Source organism: Colletotrichum abscissum, assembly GCF_030869225.1.
Source record: "Colletotrichum abscissum strain IMI 504890 chromosome Unknown Scaffold_57.1, whole genome shotgun sequence".
NCBI classification, from domain to species: Eukaryota; Fungi; Ascomycota; class Sordariomycetes; order Glomerellales; family Glomerellaceae; genus Colletotrichum; species Colletotrichum abscissum.
In genome coordinates this window covers 175781-192535 of record NW_026850500.1, presented here as the reverse complement: position 1 = coordinate 192535, position 16755 = coordinate 175781, and the positions used below count along the sequence as shown (strand labels likewise).

General features: G+C 55.8%; 3 protein-coding genes across 3 annotated transcripts in view; 1 reads left to right on the top strand and 2 right to left on the bottom strand.

The window, feature by feature from the left end:
* Positions 1-10090, bottom strand: part of CABS01_14755 (UbiD family decarboxylase) — a gene marked incomplete at both ends in the record, with an annotated part of 28555 nt that extends 18465 nt beyond the window's left edge. The window contains 2 exons of the mRNA XM_060548093.1: positions 32-9742; positions 9804-10090. Coding sequence (XP_060393032.1) covers positions 32-9742; positions 9804-10090 — 9998 coding nt within the window. The remainder of the gene's footprint in view (positions 1-31; positions 9743-9803) is intronic.
* A 2689-nt stretch (positions 10091-12779) lies between these two features.
* CABS01_14754 (uncharacterized protein) lies at positions 12780-13526 on the top strand (the record flags this gene model as incomplete). The annotated part of the gene is made up of 1 exon (XM_060548092.1): positions 12780-13526. One exon carries the CDS (start codon positions 12780-12782, stop codon positions 13524-13526), a length of 747 nt encoding a protein of 248 aa, XP_060393031.1.
* Positions 13527-15216: 1690 nt separating this feature from the next.
* On the bottom strand, positions 15217-16332 carry CABS01_14753 (SNO glutamine amidotransferase; the record flags this gene model as incomplete). Its single annotated transcript, XM_060548091.1, has 2 exons — positions 15217-15739; positions 15953-16332. The coding sequence occupies 2 exons, from the start codon at positions 16330-16332 to the stop codon at positions 15217-15219; spliced, it is 903 nt and encodes a 300-aa protein (XP_060393030.1).
* Between the last annotated feature and the right edge of the window lie 423 nt (positions 16333-16755).

Below are 16755 nucleotides of genomic sequence, written 5' to 3'. Positions count from 1 at the left end.
GCCATTGTTGGATCCAGAGCTGGGCACCAACACGACTTCTGCTGGGTCTCCAGAAGGCCCAATGGGAAGTGTGGTTGTGAGGGTAACTGAGCCATCATAGGTGCTGGTGAAAACATTAGGGAGACCGCCATTGGTCGCTCCAGAACTAGGCACAAGAATAACAGTTGCTGGGTCGCCTGAAGGTCCGATAGGCAGCGTCGTCGTGAGAGTGACTGAGCCTCCATAGGTGCTTGTGAGCACGTTGGGAAGGCCAGCGCCATTCGATCCAGAACTGGGCACCAAGATAACTGTGGCAGGATCCCCAGAGGGGCCAATTGGCAGAGTTGTCGTGAGAGTCACCGAGCCGTCGTACGTACTGGTAAGAACGTTGGGCAAACCAGGGGCGGCCGTGGAAGTGGGACCACCGGGGACGAGGATCACGGTCGCGATGTCGCCGGATGGTCCAACTGGGAGAGTTGTTGTCAAGGTTACGGAACCTCCGTAGGTGCTGGTCAAGATGTTCGGTAGACCAGGGGCGGCAGTTGAGCTGGGTACCAAAATCACAGTCGCGATATCGCCAGAGGGACCAACGGGTAGCGTGGTAGTTAAAGTGACTGAACCGCCATAGGTGCTGGTCAACACATTGGGCAGACCAGGCGCCGCAGTTTGGCTCGGTACAAGGATCACCGTGACGGGATCTCCAGACGGGCCAACAGGCAAGGCAGTGGTCAGCGTGATCGATCCGCCGTAAGTGCTCGTCAGAATATTAGGCAAGCCAGGAGCAGGTGTCGTGCTGGGTACCAGGATGACTGTTGCGATATCGCCTGAAGGTCCGACTGGAAGCGTGGTGGTCAACGTGACTGAGCCACCATAGGTGCTAGTCAAGATATTGGGTAGGCCACCAGCGCCGGTCGGGCTTGGTACCAAAATCACCGTCTCGGGGTCGCCAGAAGGACCAACCGGCAAGACGGTTGTGAGAGTGATTGATCCTCCATACGTAGAAGTGAGGACATTTGGCAAGCCAGGAGCAGGTGTCGCACTTGGAACCAAGATGACAGTCGCGACATCTCCAGAAGGCCCAACGGGCAAGGTGGTAGTGAGGGTTACCGAGCCACCGTATGTCGATGTCAAGACATTGGGAAGACCAGGAGCGCCAGTCTGGCTGGGCACGAGAATGACCGTGGCAACGTCTCCTGAGGGACCAACAGGCAATGTGGTGGTCAAAGTGACCGAACCTCCGTACGTAGAAGTGAGGATGTTGGGGAGGCCAGGAGCCGCAGTTTGACTGGGGACCAGAACAACAGTGCCAATGGGCAAGGTCGTGGTCAAGGTGACAGATCCATCGTACGTGCTGGTGAAGAGATTGCTTGGGGCAGCGGGAGCGACAGTCTGGCTCGGCACCAGGATAACGGTCGCCGGGTCTCCAGAAGGTCCGACTGGGAGGGTAGTGGTGAGCGTAATCGAGCCGTCGTACGTCGAAGTGAAGACATTGGGCAATGACGGAACCCCAGTATTGGTAGGGATGAGGATGATAGTAGCTCCAGGCTCCCCAGATGGACCGACGGGCAAAGTCGATGTCAGCGTGACTGAGCCATCATACACACTGGTCAACACTCCGCCAGGGGCAATGGTAGGTGTAGCAATAGGAGAGCTTGGTACGAAGATGACCGTCGCACCGGGCTCGCCGGACGGGCCAGTAGGCAGAACAGTGGTGAGGGTAACCGAGCCTCCGTACGTCTGGGTAAGGATATTGGGAAGACCTGCGGCTGCTGTGCTACCCGGTACCAGAATGACAGTAGCAGGATCACCAGATGGACCGATGGGCAAGGTGGTCGTAAGGGTGACCGATCCGGCATAAGTACTGGTCAAGATGCCTCCAGGGGCAACAGTTGGTGTAGCAATCGGGGAACTTGGCACAAAGATAACAGTTGCACCAGGCTCTCCCGAAGGACCCGTAGGGAGGACAGTTGTCAATGTCACCGATCCACCGTATGTCTGGGTCAGAATGTTGGGTAGACCGGCTGCTCCAGTGCTGCTTGGCACCAATACAACGGTTGCTGGATCGCCAGATGGGCCGATAGGCAAAGTGGTCGTGAGCGTTACCGATCCATCGTACGTGCTGGTCAAAACACCTCCGACAGATGGAACGGACGGAGCAGTGGTCGGGAGGCCAGGAACGAAAATAACTGTAGCTCCAGGCTCACCTGATGGGCCCGTAGGCAGCACAGTCGTCAAGGTCACCGAACCATCGTATGTCTGAGTAAGGATATTAGGAAGGCCAACGGCTCCGGTGCTGGTCGGCACCAAGATGACGGTCGCTGGGTCGCCAGACGGTCCGATGGGCAAAGTAGTCGTCAAAGTGACTGAACCGCCGTAAGTGCTCGTCAAAACGCCTCCAACAGATGGAACAGTTGGTGCTGTAGTAGGCAAGCCAGGAACAAAGATGACCGTTGCGCCAGGCTCTCCTGAAGGACCCGTGGGAAGAACAGATGTCAAAGTCACAGATCCACCATAGGTCTGCGTCAGGATGTTCGGAAGGCCTGCCGCTGCGGTGCTTGTTGGTACCAAGGTGTTGCTTGGTACCAAGACCACAGTCGCTGGGTCACCAGATGGGCCAACCGGCAAAGTAGTCGTGAGCGTGACCGATCCGTCGTAGGTGCTTGTCAACACATTGCCGAGAGCCTGAGTAGGGTCAACGGACGAGGCGCCTGGAGCAGAGGGAACGAAGATGACAGTCACACCAGGGTCGCCCGCAGATCCTGTGGGGAGAACAGTGGTCAACGTAACGGAGCCGCCGTAGGTCTGGGTCAAGACGTTGGGCAGCGTAGGAGCAGCAGTGATGGTTGGAGTGGCGCTGGGAGCACCAGGTACGAAGATGACCGTAGCGGGATCTCCAGACGGACCAACGGGCAAGACTGATGTCAAAGTGACTGAGCCTCCGTAGGTGCTCGTGAGGATGTTAGGTAGGCCCGCAGCACCAGTGTTGCTAGTGATGCCAGGAGTGCCTGGTACGAAGATGACTGTAGCAGGGTCTCCGGACGGACCAACTGGCAAAACTGAAGTTAAAGTAACGGAGCCTCCGTAAGTGCTGGTCAAAACATTAGGTAGACCAGCCGCACCAGAGTTGCTGGTAACACCAGGAGTTCCCGGTACAAAGATGACAGTGGCAGGATCTCCAGATGGGCCAACCGGTAGGACTGAAGTCAAAGTCACCGAACCTCCATAAGTGCTTGTCAGGATGTTGGGGAGACCAGCGGCACCAGTGTTGCTGGTGACGCCAGGGGCACTTGGAATGAAAATGATCGTCTGCGCAGGGTCTCCAGCAGAGCCAGTAGAGATGACGGAAGTCAGAGTAACTGAACCATCATAAATACTGGTCAAAACATTGGGAAGACCTGCAGCACCAGTGTTGCTGGGAACACCAGTCGCGCTTGGCACGAATATAACGGTAGCTGGATCTCCAGATGGACCAACAGGGAGGACCGAAGTCAGAGTCACCGAGCCTCCATAGGTACTTGTCAAGATGTTGGGAAGTCCTGCAGGATCAGTGTTGCTGGGAACAATGGTCGCGCCCGGGACGAAGACAATAGTCTGCGGGGGCACGTTGATACCACCATCAGTAACGACCGACGTAAAGGTGACTGAGCCTGCATATGTGCTAGTCTGGATGTTGGGCAAACCCGGAGCAGCAGAGCTACTCGGCACGAAGATGATTGTCTGTGCTGGCTCACCCGATGGCCCAGTTGGTAGGATTGAGGTCAGGGTAACTGAACCACCGTATGTGCTGGTCAAGACATTGGGCAAAGAGGGTGTACCGGTGGCGCCAGGAGCGCCGGTGTTGCTCGGGACGAAGATGATTGTCTGACCGGGGTCTCCGTTGGTACCGGTAGGCAAGACAGAGGTCAACGTAATAGAGCCTCCATACGTGCTAGTCAAGACATTCGGTAGCGCCGGGCTGAGCGTGGCAGTGGGAGTCGGGATGAGAATGATAGTCGCACCCGGCTCGCCGAAGGGCCCAGTGGGCAGCGTGGATGTGAGAGTGACAGAACCGCCATAGAAGCTGGTGAACAGGCCACCGGCAGTCGGCACTGTAGCAGATGGAGTGACTGTGTTACTAGGGAGGAAGATGATTGTGGCACCTGGCTCGCCAGAAGGACCAGCAGGTAGAACCGAAGTTGATGGCACCAGTCCGCTGTAGAAGCTGGTGAGAACTCCGGCCAATGCGGTGGTCGCGGGAGTGGGCGCAGGAGTGTTGCTGGGAACGAAGATGACTGTGGCACCAGGCTCTCCAGACGGTCCGACGGGGAGCGTAGAAGTAAGAGTGACTGAACCTCCGTACGTGCTAGTGTAGAGACCGGCAGCCAAAGCCGTTGTAGCGGCGGTTGACAGACCGGTGCTGCTAGGAAGGAAGATGACGGTGCCACCAGGCTCGCCAGAGGGACCTGGAGGCAACACGGATGTCGAAGGCACCAAGCCACTGTAGAAGCTGGTAATAACACCGCCAGCAGTGGGCGTTGCTGCGCCTGCTCCGCTCGTTGCACTTGGGACGAGAACTATGACCGTTCCGGGGTCATTGGAGTTGATCGGGGCGACAGTGGTAGTCAAAGGAACTGAGCCGGTGTAGGTGGACAGGAGTGTTGTGAGTACATTGTTGCCAACACCAGGAGCAGCGCCACCAGTCGAGCTCGCAACGTTGCTTGGAACCAAGACAATAAGAGTGCCAGGGTCTCCAGGGTTTGCAGGTGAAGCAATGGCCGTTGAGATAACAGAGCCACCATACGTCGACGTGACAGTAGTAAGAGGAATGGCGGGTGTGGCTGTGGGAGAAGCCAGCACGTTGCTCGGAACGAGAACAACGAGGGTGCCAGTCGAGCCAGTTCCCGATGGGAGCACAGTCTGGAATGAGGTGACCGAGCCTCCGTAGGTGGAAGTGAGAGTGGCAAATACCGCACCGGGTGAGGATGTAATAGCTGGAGCACCAGCACTGAGGGTACCAGGGTCGATGGTAGAGCTCGGGACAAGGATGACGAAAGTTCCCTGGGAGTTGGTTCCGGTAGGAAGGATAGTCGAGGTCGACGGCACGGATCCGGTGTAGGTGCTGATGAGCGTCGCGAAGTTGGCACCTGGAGTAGTTCCAGGGGTTGCCGTGGCGCTTGGAAGGAGGACGATGACGGTCCCCAAGCTGTCAGTGCCAGCGGGAGCGAGCGTAGTGGTCGATGGAACCGTTCCGGTGTATGTGCTGATGAGAGTCACGAGCGACGCGGGTGCCACAGTCGGAGTTGCAGCTGGCCCTGTGGTTGGAATGTTGATCGCAGGACTTGAAGTCGCAGGATCCTGTCCAATAGTGGGAGTCTGGATAAGAACGAGACCAACGCTGCCGCTAGCAGTAGGCAGGATAGTGGTGATCTGAGTTCCGGTGCCAGAATATCCAGTCTGAACCGTGATGAACGAGAAGCCAGGAGCCGTAGGTGTAGGGGCAACATTCGTAACCGCGGGTGAAGAAGGAGAGAAAGGAGTCTGGATAATGATGGCTCCAACGGTCTCAGTTCCAGATGGGAATACTGTGGCGGTAGTCGGCACAGCTCCCGTGTAGCCAACGGTAGTAGTGAGGAAGGAAAGGCCAGACGTGGGAAAAGGTGTCTGGATAATGACAGTTCCTGGATCTCCAGCGTTCACAGGTGCCAAGGTTGTAGTCGCCGGTGCAGTGCCGAAGAATCCACTGGTCAGAGTAACAAACGATGCTGGAGCAACGGTGACCGAAGGAGCAGCAGCAGAAGTAGGCGTCAAGACGATCAAAGTCGTCGGGTCGCCGGCGGAAGAGGGAGTCAGCGTAAGAGTAGATGTGGCAGAGCCAGCAAACCCGCTCGTGATGATGACGTTGGGCAAAGCGTTCGTGACGCCGGGCGCCGCGGTTCCAATAGATGGAGTCTGGACAACCACACTTCCAGGGTTGGTGCCCGAGGGAGGGAAAGTGACTGTGGTGGGCAGAGTACCGGTGCCAACAGTTGTGGTCAGGATGAAGCCGCTGGGCACAGTAGGTGGTGGAGGGTCACCGCTGATGCTGATCAAAACAGTCGTGCTGATTCTTGTGGGAGTCTGGATGAGAACGATGCCAACAGAGTTGGTTCCCGTAGGAAGAATCGTCACCGTTGTCGGCTCAGTGCCGGTGAATCCAGTGACAGCCGTGATGAAGCTGTTGGGAGCAACAGCAACGCCAGAGGTAGGAGTCTGGACGACGACAACTCCGGGCTGGGTGCCGGTTGGCGGCAGAGTAAAGGTAGTTGGCGTGGATCCAGTGTAGCCAGTGGTGACAGAGACAAAGCCGGGCGCGGTGACAGCCGGGTCAACGATGGGAGTCGTTGCGCCTCCGGCTCCGGGAGCAGTGGGGGTCTGAACAATCACGGTTCCGATAGTGTTGGTGCCGGAGGACAAGACAGTAGATGTCGCCGCAACAGGTCCGCCGATGGAAATTGTGATCTGAATGTTCGGCAGACCCAACGAGATGGATGGCACAGTTACAGCACCTCCAGAGAAGATGGGTGTCTGAACGACCACGGTGCCAACCGTGTCAGTTCCACCAGGGAAGTAAGTAATCGTAGTCGGCGCAATGCCAGTGAATCCCTGGGTAGTAGTGATGAAGCTATTGGCCGCCACGTTGGTGGCAGAGACCGAGGGGTTCGTGAACGGGGTCTGAACGACCACGAGACCAGAGCCACCGGAAGACGGCTGCACGGTAACGGTAGTGGGGAGTGATCCGGTGAAGCCAATCGTGGTGGTCTGAAGGATGTTGACCTCCACAGAAACCGTGGGCGTCTGGATCAAGACGACGCCCAGGGTGTTGGTTCCCGTCGGCGGCAGGGTGGTAGTCTGAGGAACGGATCCGGAGAAGCCCTGGAAGAGAGTCGTGAAGACACCAGCGCCTGGAGCGGCAGTCGCGGCGACAGTCGGTGTCTGGATAATCACGAGGCCCACCGAGTTGGTCCCGGAGGGAGGGAGAATGGCGGTTGTTGCTACCGGTCCGCCCTGGGTCAAGGTGATGAAGGAACCCAGGCTGAGACTGGGGATAGACAGAATGATGGTGGGCAAGTCGATGGAAATGGGCGGGATAGTGAGTCCAGGAAGCACCAAGCCAGAGTTGACTGCGCCTGGAGTGGTAGCAGCACCGGTGGGCAGGGCTGTGAACAAGGACGAAGGCACCTGGACGAGAACGGTGCCAACAGTGTTTGTTCCCGATGGCAACAGCACGTTCGTCTCCACGGCGGGAACGTCAGCCGGTGTTGTGACCGTCACGAAGGGCACACCAGAGGGGAGGTTCAGCTGAGAAGCAGCTGGAGTGGCAGGGGTTTGGACGAGAACAGTTCCTAGAGTGTTTGTTCCCGTGGGAAGCAACACGTTTGTTAGCACAGCGGGGACATCACCAGCAGTAGTTACCGTAACGAATGGCACTCCGGAAGGGAGGGTCAGTTGGGGAGCAGCTGGGTTAGTAGGAGTAAGGACGACAACCGTTCCTGGAGCGCCGCTGACAGCAGGAGGAACGGTAAAGGTCGAGGGCTGAAGGCCGTTGAAGCCGCTCTGGATGGTGGTGAAGGCACCCAGAGCTCCAGGTGCAAGACTGGATGGGACTCCGTTGGCACCAGGATCCTGTGTCTGCGTCTGGCCTGGCTGAGCAGTAGCAGTGGCCAAGGGGTCGCCCAGAACCACAACCGTGCCGACGGTGTTGGTTCCTACAGGAGGGATAGTCAGCGTGGTGGGGATTGATCCAATAGCTGGTCCGGTGAGGGTGGTGAAGGAACCAGGCAGAGCCCCTTGGGACGCCGCGGCAGTCGCAGCAGCTGGGTCCGGAGTCAACACCAAGGCGACGGGAGCAGTAGATGCAAGGCCCTGTGGGAGGACGGTAACGGTGGTAGGTAGAGAACCGCCAAATCCAGTGGTGATGGTGTTGATCACATTAGGAGCCACCGTCGCAGCAGAGCCCGCCGGGTCAGGCGCAGCAGAACCGGCAGCGTTGGTCAATGGCGTAAGGACCAAGACTTGAGAGGCCGTTTGGGTTCCCAGAGGAGGCAATGTGACCGTGGTCGGCACGGATCCGGAGTAGCCGCTAGTGAGGATATTCGGGAGAACACCTGCGTTCGAAGCCGCCGGGTTTGCGGCGGATACGCTAGGGGCGGTAGCTTGCGTAGCAACGTTCGTGACAGGAGGTACAGCCGTAGTTAAGGCAGAGTTTCCAATAGTGACTCCCGCGCTGAAGCCGACGGGCAATTGCTCGACGATAGTGGCAACCGGGTTGTCGCCCTGAGAAGGGAGGGTCAAAGTCAACGGATCTGTGCCATTGTAGTCACCTCGGATAGTGACTAGGTTGGCAGCCAAAGCGGCTGGTGCACTCGTGGCCGGATCATCTCCGCCCAGTCCCACGGCGACTACAATAGTTCCGGGGGCAGAAGCAGAGTTTCCTAACAAGGGCAAGGTGATTGTGGCACCGAGACCGGCAATCGGGAGCGCGGCCAAGGTTCTGAAGAGAGCAGGCCGAGCAGTGATTGAGGGAGTCTGAACAATAATGGTACCCAGAGTCGGGTTGCCGGCGGGAACGATGGTGAGCGAGACTGGAAGAGATCCAGTGTTGCCATCAGTCGTAATGGTCGTAAAAGGGCCGGTGAAGGAGGTGATGGCAGGCTGGACAACAACAGTACCGGTCTGGCCGTTGCCTGAGGGAGGAACAGTGATGGTGACTGGTGATCCTCCCGTGTTACCGCCGGCCGTGATAGTTCGGAAAGGTCCGTTGAAGGCCGTAGGATCCAGGCTTTGAACGAGAACGGTGAAGACGCCGTCCGTCGCACCAGCGGCCGGGGGAACAGTCACAGTCGCGGGAGCATCACCCTGGCCGCCGCCAACGGTAACGGTCGTAAACGGACCAGCAGCGGGGCCTGTGAAGCCATCCGTGGTCTGTACAATAACAGTTCCGGTCTGTCCTTCGGGTGCCGGGATGGAAAGTGTAGTTGGCGTGGCTCCGGCAACGCTGATGGTCTGGAAGATGGCACCAAGAGCTGGTGCCGCAGTCTGTACGATTACCGCACCAACACTGCCAGCCGTCGGGATAAGCGTGAAGGTTCCGGTCTGGCCGTTTTGGCCCTGGATGCTCACGGTTGTGAGCCTAGCAAGGAAATCGGCCTCGCCTCCCGGAGTCTGGATAATCTGAAGCACAGCATCGGCCCCGGTCTGCGTCACACCCCTGTTACCGGGCAATGTGATGGCAGCGGGTGTAACACCGGCGTTACCGAAAACCGTAATGACGTTCTGAGGACCAGTAACAGTGATGGAGAAGCTGTCAAAAGTCTGTGCAAAGACCGTACCCGCAGATCCAGCCGAGTCCACGACGGTGAAGTTCCTGGGCACGCCCGTGGCACCACCAACGTTGACGGTAGCAAAGATCTGAGGCAAAGCCGCAGCACCTCCAGATGCTGTGGGAGCGATTGTGACCGGAACTGATGCAGGGCTGGGTCCGGGGTTGATAACGCTGCTCGCTCCTGGCGCGGACTGCGTGACAAAACCACTCGGGTCGATGGGAGTGCCCAGGACAGTTGCTGTCTCTGGAACACTACTGCCGGTGGTGGCCGCAATGTTGGCAAAAGGGGTGAAGACCAAGTAGGTTCCGACGCCATCAGGACCAGAGGGGAAGATTGTGATTGTGCTTGCCTCAGATCCGGCCTGGCCACCTCTTGTGATGGTGACATAGGCGTTTGGAATTGACGAGACCTGGTCAATGATTCTAAGTGGTCGTATTAGCTTCAATGTCTAGGTATGAACTTTGAGAAGCTCGAATAACTTACCTAGTAACTTGGGACGTAAGTGTTCCTAACTTGTCAATTTCGGTGACCAAGGTCAATGGAGCATTAGTGATGGTGAGGGTCAGCCCATCATCGAGTACCAGGACAGTGTTGACTGGTAAGTAGGCGCTGATGTAGATGGGCTGTCTGACGATGAACTGCACCGGCTGTACTTCGACAGATGTGATGCCGGCAGCACAGACGGGATTATCGGGAAACTGAGGCAATGCGATGGACGGCCAGTACTGGCTGGCAGCGACCAACAGGCCCAGGATGGTGTTGAACTTCATGGTGATGATGAAGCGCCGCTGCGTGATTCCAGCACGATAGTCTCAAGACCGTCCAAGACACCAGGTCTGGAAGCCGAGCAGCAGCAAGATTAACCTTAGTTGTGTAACGTCGTTGTTGCTAATCAGAGCCGATCCTTTTCTTTTGTTTCCTTTCGGAATATTAAGGTATAGTAGAGTCGTACAAGGAAATATCTGGTCGACTATTGACCATGCAGTGGCATCTCTCGAATAAGACGGGAGGCGCCGCTGTTTCAACGGGGGGAGGAAAAAGAGAAAAAAGGCAAACAAGAGAAGCGTTCGAGGCCAAAGTGTGTGGACGCCGTGAAACAAATACTAGATGTGTTTCTTGTACGACGGTCAACGAAGATGGCTCGATTGTTTTAATGGTGAGGTTCTGCTGTAGCTTGTTGCCGTGAGACTGGTGCGTTCCTAACCGACAGAATGGGCCGAAGGCGTGTGGAATGTCGTATCCTATGCGGAACGATGGCAGGATCTGTCTTCGGCCCAAGGCGCATGCCAAGCTGGCTCACAATGTCTCTGTGTGATGAGGATGATGGATACTCTACCTCGGACTCGATTGCAACGTCCAAGTAATGACGAGATGTAAAATAGGGCAGATATCGGAAGCGAAGAGAGGCAAATAGAAGAGCGAGAGAAGAGGCGAGAGGGAGGGAGAGATGGCGAGCAAATCGTGGCGAACCTGTTACCGGGCCGAGTGCCTCTCGTCGAGGATACGGCAGAGCCATGAGAGTGAGGCGAGAGCCATCTCATTCGAAAACAGGAGGATTGATGCCTCGCCTGACTTCATGGTTACCTATTCTGTGACTGAATCTGGCCGAGTTCTGCTCGTTCCGGCCAAAGTTGTGATGCTGTTCAGAAGCGATTGGTGAGAATGGGGTCTGGCGTTTTTGGAGATCTAAGACAAGACCGTCAACCGAGAGGGAACTAGAGCCGCTTCGGGAGCCCACGGCGGATTTTCCGCGCTCGGCGTAGGTGAGATGGAGAGCGAGACTGCTGTGATTGCTACTAGGTAACACTCAAGAATGCTCAGAGTTGGCCCATTGTAGACAATCACATTGTTTGTTCGTCGGTAGCGTCAGCGGCGATGGGTGATGTGGTTGAGAGCCACAGGAGCCTAGGTATGCGGGCAAGGTGAGAAAACACATAGCTAAGGTGATTTGACTAGCATTAGACTCCCGTCATCTCAGATTCCGCGCCCGCAGGAACGACGACGGTTGAGACGACAACATCCGCCTGGCTCTATTGCTTTGCGGGTCGTCCGAAAGAGGGGAGGATTTGCTCCCGTTCTTAGTAGCTTTTCTTGCACCTTACCGACCTTACTTATTAGATGCTTAGCAGAAGCTCTCTCCGCTAGCTGCCGCCCAGGTCTAGGATGACTTGCAGCCTCCGTACGAAAGCGTTGCTGGTGGGTCATAGCTATCTGGTCGTTTCTGTGTGTGCTTGTGTGTGTGTGTGTGTGTGTGTGTGTGTGGGAGGTCAGTCAGACGCAATAAGGTGCGAGACGGTTCGAGGGAGCTGAAGTCCATCTTGACCAAATCCGTCCAAGCTTCTCCTAACTCCCCAGCAGGAGGCGTTCAATGTAGCCGAACCGTTGCTGGCTGTGGGCTACTTGCTGTGGCAGGCCCTCCTCCTTCGGCCGCCTCTTTCAACCTGCTGTGGTGCCTCTTTGGGAATATTACCGCCACAGCCCGGAAACGAACTGACGGGAAGTGGACGGTGAGTCGGAGGTCCCCCATCCCGAGGGGGTGTGTGCATTACCTAGTCAACTCTGTCGGTCTGGTCTGTGGGAGTGGAGGAGTGAGGAGTTGTTGTCAAATAACACACTAGCAGAGTTAGACCGCAACTAAATACGGGAAGGGAATGCGCGAGATCTACGCAACAGTTGGCGCGGTTTTCCCCGGGGGAGCCGTCGCGGTTGGTCAGCCGTCATCCCGTCTAGTTCCAAGACACACACCCTACAAAGAGCCTAGACCCTTGAACTCAATCTCACCGTTCCCACGGAAGCTTTGACAGTTATCTCTTATTTCCGATCTCTGCTTCTTGTTCGGATCCGGTTACCACTCGCCCTTGACCAGGACGGCCCGTGACAGTTGAAGCTATCCCAACCTGTCTTCCCGAACAAGACAAGCAGTCCTAGGAGACTACAGATACCCTCACACACGACCGCACGCGGACAGTGGCGCTGAGCGAGGCCAGGTATTGGAGTCTCTGGTCAGAAGACATCACGATCGCAGTCACAAAGACCTTGGCAAGTATGCATTCAGCCGCTCTCTCGAGCAAACCCACTCATACTGTTCCTTTGCAGCTCTATGGGGGCTTTGTGGGAATTGCGTCTGTTCCGGCCGTGAGACTCTCGAGAGGCTCTTAGGGGGGCGTCTTTGCAGTCCCCAAGAGGGTTGGATGAACAATAGAGTTGACGCCCGAGTGGACATGACGCTCCGGAGATGGATGTCAGATGTCGACAAACGGCTTGGCGGCTGGGGTGAAGGCGGCACGGGAGGCATACGATATCGGTCCATCTTGAGATCAAGATGTCCTGATATAGAGTTTGTCCGCATTCCTTCTTCAGCCCGAGATTCCTGCCACTCTTGGACCCTGAATCCAACCGCGACAATCTTGAACCATCCAACATCAGCTCACTCCAGCTCACCTCTCGCCTCTTACAAAAATGTTGCAACTCATCTTTGCATTCGCTGCCGTTGCGGCTGGCGCAAGGGTCTACCGCAGACAAGAAGATTGTTCCTCCACCACAACGTTAGATGCCCTCACCGTTACCAGGGTTGAGCCGATCTCGATCTATATCCTCCCTCAACAACTTGCACCGACAGGGACCAACAATGATCCCTTCACCGCAGTCTATACAACAGTCTATCCCACCTTCTGCCCGGAGTGCTCTCAGGGTCTGAGGCCAGAGACTTACACCATCACCCAGACCTGCACCGGCATCACAGGATGCCAACCATCAGGCAGTGTCCTTCCTCCGGGCTTCACTACAATCCAAGCCACTTGCACCGACTGCCCAACACCATTCAGTGCCGTCCTCACTGTCCCTCAAGCGACTGATGCCGTCGTCACTTCAACCTTCCTCGAGACCATCACAGAGCCTGGCTTGACCACGACGCGCACAATCGTCCAGACCTGCGCGAGCGAGCCTTGCTTGCCTCAAATCACCAATGTCCCTGGACGCGTCTCTACCTTCGATGGGGGTCTCTTTGCCGAGCCGGTTACACAAACAGCCACAGTGTCGGTCTCAGTCACCGTGACCGACAAGTCAACTGCAACCGTCACTGCCGATGCTGATCCATCCTTCCGTCCTGGCAACTTCAACAGCGGTGCCGGACACGTCGTCTCTTCAGACAAGTCTCTTGTTCTTTGCGTCAGCGCATTTGTTCTTTTGTTGATCATGTCTTCATAAGCAAGCGAGCGGGTGGAGCGAGCGGGAAAATGTGTGTGTGCCACAGATTGTGGATGATGTTGATGGCCATTAAGACTCATGAACTCTTAGCCTGCGTATTGCTTCATGTTGCCTCTACTGCTTCTCAGGACAATACTTGATACCAATTGTTTTCAATACGAGCCTTTGAGGGCTTTTACTTTCATTTCCTTGTATAACCTTACTTCGGTCCAGTATATACCCTCATCATAGTACCTTATCCATCAAAGGATCGTCAACATTTGTTCCATTGAGTAGATATTAGATATACACAAAATCAACGAGGTCTGAGTACTTCTTCTTCAAATCAAATTCGATCATAAGATTACTTGCTCCATTTCTTGATCGCGACCATTCTGCGCATTCTTCGTTTTCTTTCACTACCACGACTACTTGGCCTTAGTTGGAGATGAATCTTTGTGCCAATACCACTAATAAAAGTTGTGTAACTATCACCATTCTACATCCGACTCGCGAAAAGCCCGCTTTTGAAAGATGCTAGATCCCGCAATATTAGAGTGCGGGTAGCAATCAGATCATGAGGGTCCCCCTGATATTAGTCACATTTTGGGGTTACACGCGAATTCCAGGGTTCGAAAGCCCAGTGCCTCCCTTCCCCCGTCTGGAAGTAATATCCCGCCTTTTGGGGAAAAATAAGAGTGATCTGCGTCTCTTGGCCATGCCTCCCATTGTCAAAAGAAATACGCGTCGTCGGGTCTCGTCTGCATGTCATTTTCTGGACGATCATTTCATCACGGCCCTGTCCATCGGGTCTCGATGTGACGACAAACCCCTGTGACCCCATTGACCCCCCCAGGAACCATCCCGAGATCATGGACATGGGCACATATGGATCCGAGAGTGAGGTTTGACCTCATGCTCGGCTCTCGGATCTGCACAGCTGAACATCTGGGAGTCTTGGAAATGTCTGCATTCGTTGAACTTTGGAAGCCATCTTGAACCCTGCTGACTGGATGTCGCAGCGGCTGGAACTAGGACTGCTGATCATCTGCGATTCCGTCTGGTCTATTCTAAATTCTATCTTTACCCTTCTCTTGCGGGGCCGTTTCGCCGCACTCTTCCTCCTCCCGCGGGACCCCGGCCGTAGCTACACAGGCTATTATCTCACACTTTTTTTTTCTTGTTTACCGGCCCGTACTCACGGGTAAACCCTCGGCTCGCGCCTGATCTGATGATGTGTCTGGATTGGCGGGAGGGTCAAATTCCGCGCAAGCCACGGTTGTCACTAGCCCATTTCTCCTCATTCCATCGACAAAGGCAGCGCTACGCAAACTCTCTGCCCACCCGTTGCGACCAGGCTGGCCAGCACTAAGATCTGCAAATCTCCTCCCGTTGCGTCTGTGCGTGATGCAAGATGGCCCTCTCTTCTCTCTACTTGTTGCCAGCCGGGTGGGATGTGAAATGTGATGAGATGTGACTCGAAACTGTCGCCCCCGGTGACATCTCTGGTGGCATAATTGTGGCATAGATGGTGTATGCCACCCCTCAACGTCGACGCAGAGACGATAGGTACGCCCTGGGTAACTATCTAAGTTAATCCGTCAATGGTTTCGTGTAAATCTTTTCTCATTTTTCCTCCTTTGCGAATATGTGGCGTGACATCACTTCACTTCGTTCGTGAAGGAAAAAAAAACCGCCGTCAAGGCCCCAGTCATGCAGATGATGTCGGTGCCGCAGCCTTCATCACCTGCTCCAACCACCAAACGTGAATGCGGACATCGTCAGTGAGCTCAGGGTGGAAACTCGTGGCAAAGATGTTGTGCTGCCTCACAGCGACAACATCACCGACCGAGTCGTCCGCAGTGCTCTGGCTGACGCCCTCAGCGGCCTTGGTCTTTCGCCCCGGAAGAACGGCAAGGACCTCGACAGCCGAGGAGGCCGGCTTGTCGCCCTTCTCGCCCGCCTCGGTGGAGAGGATCTCCTCAACGATTGGGGCGCGGATGAAGACGCCAGGGTAAGGGGATGACGCCGTTTTCGTGTTGCCGTCGCCCTGCGTCAGGAAGGGCAGGTCTAGATCAGCGACGAAACTCTCAATTTGTCGACCAAAGTGGTTGCGGTGGACGCGAACGCCCAGGCCGCCGATGAGCTCTTGGCCGCCCTTCTTGGTGGCATTTGCCTCATCAGCGAGAAGGATGGCGCCGGCGCAGGTTCCCCAGACTGGCTTACGGTCGACTCTAAAAAGAAGAATAAGAGTTAGACCTTGTCTCACGGGAAAACTCTCTCCAAGACCTCCAAGGTATTCGCAAAAAGTGAGTGAGTGCGTGAGTGAGTGAGAATACTAGTGAAAAGGCAACCGAATGAGGTGTGGAATTCACTCAATTTCACACATGACATCATGAACGCAAACTCGGATCTTTGGTGGGTGAGAGTTGAGCGAGGTGGCTTACTTGACGAATTCCTTGAGGGGTTCCATCAACCCGGACTGCGCCGCGATAAACGAGATGGTTGTGCTCTCTCCGCCTGGAATGATGAGGGCATCGCAACTACGGAGCTCTGCCTCGGTGCGGACCTCGATGGCAGCGATCTCGGGTCTCGGGCTTGGCACCGAAGACTCGGCCGTAGCGAGGTAGACGGCGGCCTTCCGTACGAGCTGGACATGTTCATGGAAGCCGCCTTGAAGAGCCAGAACGCCGATAGTGAGAGAAGGCATTTTGAGGAGTGTGATGTGAGATTCAACGTTGTGAGGCTTGTGGCATTCAGCAGGGTTCTTGAGGATGATGGGTAGTAATAGAGTCGCAAAGGATTCCGAGTGTTGTGTTTGAGTCATTTACACAGACTCTGAACGACTGAAGTCGGACACCACGCCCCGGACCAGTGAAGAGCAGCGAAAGATTGAAGGCTATCCGCGCAAGATGATTACTGTGTAGGATAACGGGGATTTGGGGGTTGCTTCGTTGGCCTTGGCGACAACGGTCTCGTTGAAGACCCTTGCTAGCTAAAGTATGGTACTTTATGTTGCCCGCACTGCAGTAATCGGCGGTTTAGTCAGAGAGGTTGGCTAGCAGCCATGTAACGGTGGGCTTAGCAGTAGTTCGTCGCCGACTCGCTCCGCTGTAGGTAGTCCACAGATTGTAGACCAGGTATGTCCCAACTGCTGTGGGCGCAAAGGGCGTAAAGGGCGCGGGGCTGCTTGATGTCAAGACCAAAGATCCATGCAAACGGTGTTATTCTACTTGGTAGTTGATGTCAA